The 9815-nt window shown below is 43.2% G+C and overlaps 1 protein-coding gene across 1 annotated transcript; it reads right to left on the bottom strand.

Moving 5' to 3' along the window:
- Positions 1–3959: 3959 nt before the first annotated feature.
- Positions 3960–9124, bottom strand: LOC108783203 (uncharacterized). The gene is made up of 4 exons (XM_018551711.1): positions 8051–9124; positions 5086–7977; positions 4684–4965; positions 3960–4571 (listed from the first exon to the last, which is right to left on the bottom strand). The coding sequence occupies exons 1-4, from the start codon at positions 9122–9124 to the stop codon at positions 3960–3962; spliced, it is 4860 nt and encodes a 1619-aa protein (XP_018407213.1).
- Between the last annotated feature and the right edge of the window lie 691 nt (positions 9125–9815).

The following is a 9815-nucleotide window of genomic DNA, read 5'->3' as shown; positions in this document are numbered from 1 at the left end:
TGAATTCTCTCTTAATAAAAACAAAAATATCAGATTAGAAATTAATAAAGAAAAAAATCATTTAGTGGTTCCCTTTATTGAGGGCATTTCTGAAAAAGTGATGGATGTTATTGATGTCTCTAATACTTTGATAGGCCATAGTACCTTAAATAGATTGGATAAATTCATTAAAGTTCAGAAAGATATTACCAACAAGATTTGCAAAAACCATGTGGTTTATAAAATTAAATGCAGAGATTGTGAGTCCACTTATGTGGGCCAGACAAAAAGACAGTTGCAAACTAGAATTAAAGAACACAGAAATAACATAAGATTGGATTCGTCTAAACACTCAGTAATCTCTCAACATATTATTGATTATGGTCATAATTTTGATTGGGAAAATGTTGACATTATGGATGTTGAACACAATTACAAAAAAAGATTGATTTCAGAGATGTCACACATTAAAGAACAACCAAAAGGGTTGAATTATATGAGAGATACTGAGCTGTTGAGTGAATGTTATACTTCTATTTTAAATGAGATTTCGACACGGAAATATTCAAAATTGTAAGATATTGTTAACCAATTACAACCTTATTTTCTCGTGTAGAAAAATTGTTATTCCCAATGAGATTGTGATTATTTCCGTTATCGTCATCCAGTTATATTATTGTTTGTAATTGAGTTTGTCGGTTGACTTTCATTTATTTCTGTTCGTTCATTACATTGTTGTCATGAGATACTTCAACATGTTATATGACGTTGCTCTTCTTCTTTTTAATTTGAAAGCTTTTTAAGGAATGGACAATGTAAGTTTTTTAGTTTGCATTAATAGCTTATTAAGATTTATGATGACTTAATTTTGGTATTTATGATTGTATCTAGATTTGTTTGACATATTTGAATTTCTCGCTTCTAAACGATCAAATTCTAATTTTGGATTATGACTAAATTGATTGATGAGACTGTTATGGGATTGAAAAGAAGAAGGACACCACAAAAGGAGGTTATTCCTGGTTCATAATTTAATTGTTACCGAAATTTATGGTTCCATCTAATTAACGACTGAATAAATTTATTGTAATTCACTGATGAAGGCTCTGTGTAGCCGAAACGTTTGAATATTCATGTATGATGTCTTATGTAAGATTATATTAAAACTAAATTTTATAATTTTTTTATTTTTTAAGATCTAATTGACGTCTTATGTAAGTTTATATTAAGATTAAATTTTATAATTCTTTAATTTTTAAGATCTAATTGTTGCTCGTAAGGGTCGTTCACTTATTGTTGTTTATAAATATATTTTATAATATAACTTTCATTTTTTAAATTACTTTCCTATTTATAAGCATTTAAATTTAAATAATAAGCGTTTTTTAAAAAAGAATTACTGTGAATTAATGTCACAGTACAAAGAAGGAAATGACATAATGCTATCATTTCCACATCACCTTGCGGTAGATAGCATGATGCGTTTTTTTAATAGTGGTTTCCCAATAGGCATACTCCACTTCGATTATTGTATAATAAATTTTTTTTAATAGTCGATTAGATAATAAATGTTTGAAATGTCTTCTAAATATATTTTGTTGTTCAAAGTTCTTTCGGAGTTCTAGCATTTTATTCGTAATATGTATTAAAATTTTTTTATTAAAAATGTCGTTGCTAGAGTTGGCAGGGCGTATGAGATAACACAAGCTCGAGTTTGATACCACAAAAGAATAGGTTTATTATTAGAGTCGAGTACGAGTGCGATACGGTACATCGGCACAAAGAGAATGACGAAAGAACGCAGATCAACGGCATGAACGATTTAAACCTGCGCATGACAAAACACTCGGTACATATTCGCAGATAGCGTGTACAATTGCTCGTGTATCGCATTTACTGACTTCAACACTTCCCCTCGAGACTCGGGCAACAGTTGACTTCGATATCGCCTAACTTTAAACCTAATAATTCGGCGCACTTGCGATGCTTAGATTTACATAATCCCTTTGTCAAAACGTCAGCGACCATGTTCTCTGTCGGCACATAAGCAATCTCGATGTGACCGCTCTGTAGTGCTCCTCGCACGAAGTGGTGTCTCACATCGATGTGTTTCGATCGATTGTGGTGAACAGAATTCTCTGCCAGCTTGATGGCTCCACAGTTATCGCTGAATAGCTTCACCTTTTGATCATTTTCCATGCCGAGCTCCATAAGAAAGCTACGAAGATATACAGCTTCCTTGGTGGCTTCACTTAAGGCCATATACTCGGCCTCTGTTGATGAGAGCGCGGTAGTTTGCTGTTTTCTTGACTCCCACGTCACAGGACCTTCCGCCAGGTGAAGGTGAAGCCTGTGTAGGATTTCCTGTCATCTAAACAGTTTGCCCAATCGGCATCTACATAGCCGATGTGTGATCTGGTCGTCTTCTTGAATGATAGTCCGACGTTTCTGGTACCCTTCAAATATCTCAATACACGTTTGGCAGCTGACCAATGAGTCGAGTCATTACAATCATTGTATTGGCTTAAATAGCTGACCGCGTGAGCAATGTCGGGTCTGGTACATACTGCCAAATATATCATGGCTCCGACCAGTTCACGATAGGGAGGAGCACCGCTCCCCGCAACTGACTCTTCGCTTCTTCTCAGTTCGTTCCAGGATCCAACGGAGTTCCTACGGGTTTCGATTCCAGCATTCCAAAGCGTCGCAAAACATCGTCCAAGTATCCCTTTTGGCTTAACGACACTGTTCTTTTGCTCTGAGAGAATTCAATCCCGAGACAGTATTTTACTGCTCCCATGTTCCTGACCTGAAATTTGGTTGACAAAAAATAAAATATTTTGGAAACGTCCTTGTCGTTTCTCGATGCGATGATCATGTCGTCTACGTATACCACGATTATCATGATATTTTCCCCTCGACCGTGATAGAATATGCAGGGATCGAAACTGGATTGAGTGCACCCGTAATTCTTGAGGGTCTCACTCAGCCAACCTCACATGCCAACGTCGTCCGGCTTGACGCAGTCCGTAAAGGGCCTTCTTCAATAAAAGTACTTTGTCCCCGCGGCCGAGCTCTTTGAGCATTTCAACAGACGCCTTGCTTCCTTTTCTTTCTCCGTCGGCGACTCTTTCTAAGATCATCTCAAAATTCTGGGGACACTCCATGAAGATTTCCTCCTCGAGTTCGCCGTTTAAATACGCAGTTGTGACATCGAACTGACTCATCGACAGTTGATGTTGAGCGGCGAGTGCTGCTACCATTCGAATAGAGCTTATGCGAGCTACTGGTGCGAACGTGTGTCTGAAGTCTACACCGGGGCGCTGTGAATAACTTTTCAGCACCAATCGGGTCTTCCGCCGTTCTAAAGTTCCATCACTGTTGTGCTTATTTCTGAGTACAAATCGACTGCCAACGATTTCTCGATTCTCGAGACGATTAACAACGGTTGTTGCGTAAACGGAGAATGAGATTTCAACGCTTTATACTTATTTCAAATTAACTTGTTGCTTTCACGGAGATACAAGATGTGTCGATGCGAAGGAGGTCACACGTCGAATTACTCTCGAATCTTCTCGCTGTTTCGTCGCGGAAAACGAACTTGTGCTCCCCCTGTGCGTACCGAGAGTTCTGTACGCCCTCTCCAATGATACGTGTCGCGCCGAAAGCAATTAGGCATGCGATCATGACGCGAGACCGTGCAAGCCGCGAATACAATCCTCGCGGACGGTGACTGATACATGAAATGAATGATGAACGTTTGACTAATTATTATACAACGCCGCCGCCCTTGAAAGGCTCCGCTTTCAAAATGTAAACCAAAGATGAAACAGCCTTTGAAACGAATTAACGTTAAGAGTTGACAACTGCGCGACGCTGCATGCTTGATGTATGCAAACGCAAACAATTTCGATGTGCTTAACCTAAGTTGAGTATGATAACATGATAACGTTGCGCGAAAACAAAAACATATTTGATGTCTAGCGTTTCTCGCTGGAGTCATCTATAGGTAATATTGCTATTCTAGTTAACGGTCTTGTAAGAATGCCCTTTGCTGTTTTTATCTCAGCGGTTCTTACAACGCCGTCTGTGCCTGGATGAACGCCTTGTACGCGCCCTAACAGCCAATGCAGAGGGTGTAACCCCTGTTGTTTTATTAATACGACTTGACCGATCTTTAATTGATCCCCCTTGCTAATCTTCCATTTGGAACGCGCTTGTAAGGTGTGGAGGTATTCTGAACTCCACCGTCGCCAGAAATGTTGCCTTAATTGTTCTACGCGTTGCCAACGAACGAGCCTATTTTCGCTTATGTCGCTCAAATCGTGGCAAGGAAAACTGTCTACGGTAGTGCCGATTAGAAAATGTCCGGGGCTCAAATAAGCGAGGTCATTGGGATCTTCGCTCAATGGAGCGATGGGCCGTGAATTTAATATCGCTTCTACATCGCACAAAATAGTCTGCATCTCTTCGAAAGTTAGATGAGCATTGCTGATTATACGATATAAATGGAATTTTGCCGATTTTATCGTGGCTTCCCAGAGTCCTCCACAATGTGGAGCGTTGGGTGGTATGAAGTTCCATGTTATTTGCTGTTCGCGCAAAAATAACTGGATTTCATTTTGTGTGCACTCTTTTTCAAGAAAATTAGAGAATTCGCGCAAACGATGACGGGAACCTACGAAAGTAGTGCCATTGTCTGACCACATGTGGGAAGGCTTTCCTCTGCGCGATATAAATCCTTTTGAAGGCTGCTAAAAACGTGTCGGTGGTTAAATCACTGACTAGTTCTATGTGTACCGCTTTGGTAGCGAAGCATACGAACATGGCGATGTATGCCTTGTGAGTATGCGCGTTTCTGCGTTTTCCTTCTCGCAGAGTTAACGGACCGGCGTAATCCACGCCGTAATATGAGAATGGTCGGCAAACAGTGATGCGACTAGGAGGTAAGGAGCTCATAATGGTTTCTGAATGAACAGGCTTAACCTTGAAACATTTAACGCACCTTAAAATGATTTTTCGTGTTAGAGATCGCAATGATAAAGGCCAAAATTGTAGTCGGCCGGCGGCCATCGTTGCCTGGGTGCCGGCATGTAAGCTACGTACATGCGCTTGCGTGATGATTCGTCTTGATAGCTCGTGATTTTTCGGTAGCAGCACCGGGTGACGCGCGTCCTGTGTTAGATTTGAATGCCTTAATCGACCTCCAACTTTAATTAATCCATCGTCGAGAAATGGATTGAGTGTCAAAATCCCGCTGGATGTACTGAGGCTCTTGTTGCTGCTCAAGGCCTTGTACTCCTCGGGAAATGAATGCTGTTGCACAACCTTGCACATTAGTTGCAATGCTGCCGTGGTTTCTTCGTGAGAGACGAAATGTGTTGTAATGCCTGCAGGTCTTCGTAAGAACCTCAAGCAATATGCCACAACACGACAGGCTCTGTCAAGGTTTGAATGACTGTTGAGTATGTCTTCTATGACACTGGTGTCAACGACTGCAATGTTAACGTATATTTTTCGAAGTTCGGAGGTGTCCTCCTGACGTAGAAATTGATTGGTGGGCCAGAAATTCTCATTGTGTTGCAGAAAGTCGGGACCCTTCCACCAAGTGGTTGCATGAATTAAGTCGCTTGGATTTGAACCTCGTGAAAGTAAGTCGGCTGGATTTTGACCGGACGGTACGTGTCGCCAATCCGTCGCTTGAGTCAACCGTTGAATTTCTCCTATGCGGTTTGCAACGAAAACTGAAAACATGCGTGATTCTGAGGATATCCAGCTCAATGTAATTGTTGAATCCGACCATAGATACACCTTGATGTCAGACGTATCTATTGACAATCGAACCTTGTCCATCAGCCGTGCCAGTAGAAGCGCTGCAGATAGTTCCAACCTTGGCAATGATACAGCCTTCAACGGCGCAATCCTTGATTTGGAGCAAAGAAGTTCTGAACGATACTTGTTCGCATCGAGCTCAGTCCGTATGTACACGCAGGCTCCATATGCATTTTGACTGGCATCACAGAAGCCATGTATTTGTATATGTCGACGTTTAATGCTGTATTTGACGTGTCTGGGAATTGCTAGTCGGTTGAGCTCCGTCAACTGCGACTTGAAGGTAATCCATCGTGCGTGTAAGTTCTGAGGAACTGACTCGTCCCAATCGATGCCTGCTCGCCAGAGATCTTGTAGTATCAACTTGGCGATGACGATGATTGGACCAAGTAAGCCTAACGGATCGTATAATTTGGAAACGTCCGATAGAATTTTCGGTTTTGAAATTGCGTCATGTGACATGACCGGGTCGTATGAAAAATGTAGCGTGTCTGTGTTGGCGTTCCATTTGATCCCCAAGATGTGGGCGCTTTCGTCGTCGTCGATGACAACGGGTTTGTCATTTTTATTGAGTGTTGCGTCCAGCAATTCCGGGGTGTTGGAAGCCCATTTTCCAAGCTCAAATGCGCCTAGCCTTAATAGTTCGATCGTTTCATCTCGAAGAGTCTCCGCTTCTTGGACGGTGTCTGCACCGGTTAGTAGATCGTCGACGTAGAAGTCGCGCCTTATACACGCTGATCCAATGGGAAACGTAGATGAGTGATGATCGGCTAGATGTTTGATGCACCTGGTTGTGAGAAAAGAAGCCGATGACGTGCCATAGGTCACTGTCATCAGTTCGTATGTCTTGATGTCCGCCTTGGAGTCGCTGCGCCACAAAATTCTTTGAAGAGATGTTTGCGAAGGGTGTATGAGCACCTGTCGGTACATTTTTATGATGTCTGCGATCAAAGCGTGAACGAAGGTGCGGAATCGCATCACGATTGACATCAAATCTTGCTGCACCACTGGGCCGACTCTCAAAACGTCGTTTAATGATAATCCTGTGTCGCTCTTACTTGAAGCGTCGAAAACGACACGAATCTTGGATGATTGTTTAGCGCCTTTGAAGACGCCATGATGAGGCAAGTAGAAAGATGCTGTATCCTCAAGTGGAGACACGCTGACTTCCTTCATGTGTCCTAGCTTTAAATATTCGTCCATGAAGCGGACATATTGGTCCCTTAAGTTGGGATCTCGTATGAACCGACGCTCTGTTCCTTGTAAGCGTCGTAATGCGATGTCCCTTGTGCTGCCAAGGTTACCGATTAATTCTTCCTTGATTGGAAGTTTTACTATGTATCTGCCCTGTTCGTTCTGGTCCACGTTAGCTTCGAAATGCTCCTCGCAGTAAGCATCGTCCTTGTTGTTTACGACTTGATTGTCGAGATGTTCAATTTGCCAGAACCGTGTTAGTTGATCGTGCAGTTGAGCATTGGATATGACTGTGGTGAATGCTCGCACGTTTTCTGCAGGCGCCGCTGTGATGCTGCGACGTCCAGCCAGAATCCATCCTAGTCTCGTTTTTTGTAGAGTTGGATGGCTGTGAGTGGCCTCGATTTGTCCTATGCAAAGTAGCTCCCAAAATATTTCTGCTCCGATCAAAATGTCGACCTTGGAGGAAACGTTGAAATGGGGGTCCGCTAGCTTGAGGTTTCGAGGAATGTTGTAGTCTCCACGCCTTGAAGTAGTCAGTGGAAGCTTCTCGGTTATCCGCTTTGTTACTATGCAGTCTATCGTCCTACAATAAGAATTTAATCTGGATTGCAGTGTTACCTTGGTTGCCATTGTAGCATTTGATGAGGTACTGTTGACACCAGATATTGTGACGTTTAGCGGGCGTAGTGGTAAACCAAGAGTTGCGGCGAGTTGTCTAGAAATGAAACTTGCTTGAGATCCTGAATCTAGTAAAGCTCGACATGAATGTGATGTGCCATCGGAGGCTATGACATTGACCACAGCTGTGGAAAGCATTATGTGATCTTTGCCTTGAATGTTCGACGAATGTGTCGTCACGGCTGTCGTGGAATTTTGTATGCTTGATTCCCCTGTGCCGGAAGTGCCGGAGTGATCCTCCGCCGAGCTGGTGCAACAACGTATTGTGTTTGATATTGCAAATTTTGCAACCTCTAGATGTGCATTTGTCCAATGAATGCATCGGAGAGCGGAGACAGTTGACGCATAGTTTGCGATTGCGTACCTCTACCGCCCGTTGCTTGATTGGCAGTGCCAAAAACTCCTTGCAATAATACATGGGATGCTCGCCCTTGCAATAGTTGCACTTGGATTTGACTGTTGCTGCACATGTAGATTGTCGTTTTGCGTTGGTTTGTGAATTTTTGTTGGTGTCCTTGGAAGCGAGACTGACCTTGTTTGTGGTCTCTAACACCAAACAATGTTGAGAAATAAAATCGTTAAATTGTTTAAATGTGGGAGTTTCAGTACCTGTTAAAGAGGACTGCCATTCTCGTAATGTACGTGGATCGAATTTTGAGGTTAGAATGTATACTAACAGATCGTCCCAGTGCGCCGTGGGACATTTAAGTGCCTTGAGGGCTTGAACATGTCGGATTGCCCCGTCCGCGATTCGACGCAGCTCGGTTGAATCTTCCTTGGTGAGCGAGGGTAAATCTAATATTGCTTTAATGTGCGTGTGAACGATCATTCGTCTGTTATCATAACGTTCCTTTAAAATATCCCATGCTATTTGATAATTTGCGGCGGAAATTTCTAATGCACTGATTACGCCACTCGCGTCACCGGTAAGTGTAGACTTTAAGTATTGTAACTTTTGTACGTCACTGATTGACGCGTTTGAATGTATAATTGAATTAAATGAATCGTAGAATGGAAACCATTCATCGTATTTGCCGGAAAACGTTGGAAGATTCAACTTGGGCAATCTAACACTGCAATGATTTTCCGATCGATTGAATGCGCTCGACGTAGACGGTGAATACGGTTGTGTCGGTTGCGCCCGCGGAGCTGATAATGGATTAAGAAGTTCGCGAATCTTTGCGCAAAGCGAATAATACGCTTCCTCGAAGCCGATCCGGTCATTGCCCTCATTTTCGTCAAGCAATTCTATCTCCGCTTGTATTGCGTTGTATTGTGACCAATATTCGTCTAACTTGATTCTACGTTCCTCAAGCTGAGCAGCAATAGCCGGAGTGGCAAAAGAAATCGCGTCGATATATGTGTGAATCCGCGTGCACGCGCCTTTAACGATCGCTCTATGTTTTTTGAGCACACTGATATCTTGCGCAGACGTCATCGCGAGCTAACCTGCTTGAAACAGACGTAACAAGGAACTTCGTCGGCACTACCGCGAACAGTTTTCCTTACCGGTACTGCGCAGCCGCGCTTTTGTTGACGACTTCCGGTGGCGACCTCCTCGTGGAAGCGGCCTTGAATGTACTGTCCTCGGCGTGCCTCTGAATGATGGTGGCAGCTGACGATGAGAATGCAGCTCGTGGTCCGTAGCTCTGACACCTTGAGGTTATGAGCCGCGCTCGAGCGTTGAGATGAGTAGAGGATGGCGGGGGGTTTCGTCTCTCAGAGACGGAATGCCTTCCCCTCGCACGAAGTTCCGCCGTTGTCGACGGGATTCCTTCCTGCTTCCCCTTGGATGAAGTTCCGCCGTTGTCGGCGGGATACCTTCCTTCCTTCGACGTGGAATCCTTGCTTGTGGATGGCGGGATACCTTCCTTCCTTGGCGATGGAAGTTCCGCTTATGGATGGCGGGATACCTTCCTTCCTTGGTGATGGAAGTTCCGCTTATTGATGATTGTATCTCCAGTGAACGCGGATGACTTAGAGTATCCGGCTCGAAGGACCAAAAACACGATGTTGCGTAAACGGAGAATGAGATTTCAACGCTTTACACTTATTTCAAATTAACTTGTTGCTTTCACGGAGATACAAGATGTGTCGATGCGAAGAAGGTCACACGTCGAATTACTCTC

Source organism: Cyphomyrmex costatus, unplaced genomic scaffold, assembly GCF_001594065.2.
Source record: "Cyphomyrmex costatus isolate MS0001 unplaced genomic scaffold, Ccosl1.0 scaffold1444, whole genome shotgun sequence".
NCBI lineage: Eukaryota > Metazoa > Arthropoda > Insecta > Hymenoptera > Formicidae > Cyphomyrmex > Cyphomyrmex costatus.
The sequence above is the reverse complement of the archived record's forward strand: the minus strand, read 5'-3'. Positions and strand labels throughout refer to the sequence as shown.

What these genes read in the sequence shown, in the direction of transcription:
- LOC108783203 (XM_018551711.1), bottom strand. Translation starts at nt 9,124, where the DNA reads ATGACGTCTGCGCAAGATATCAGTGTGCTCAAAAAACATAGAGCGATC. An exon ending in GAATCATCACGCAAGCGCAT is followed by an intron (nt 4,966 to 5,085) that starts GTACGTAGCTTA and finishes AAATGTTTCAAG; the next exon opens with GTTAAGCCTGTTCATTCAGA. An exon ending in GGAAAGCCTTCCCACATGTG is followed by an intron (nt 4,572 to 4,683) that starts GTCAGACAATGG and finishes TTGCGCGAACAG; the next exon opens with CAAATAACATGGAACTTCAT.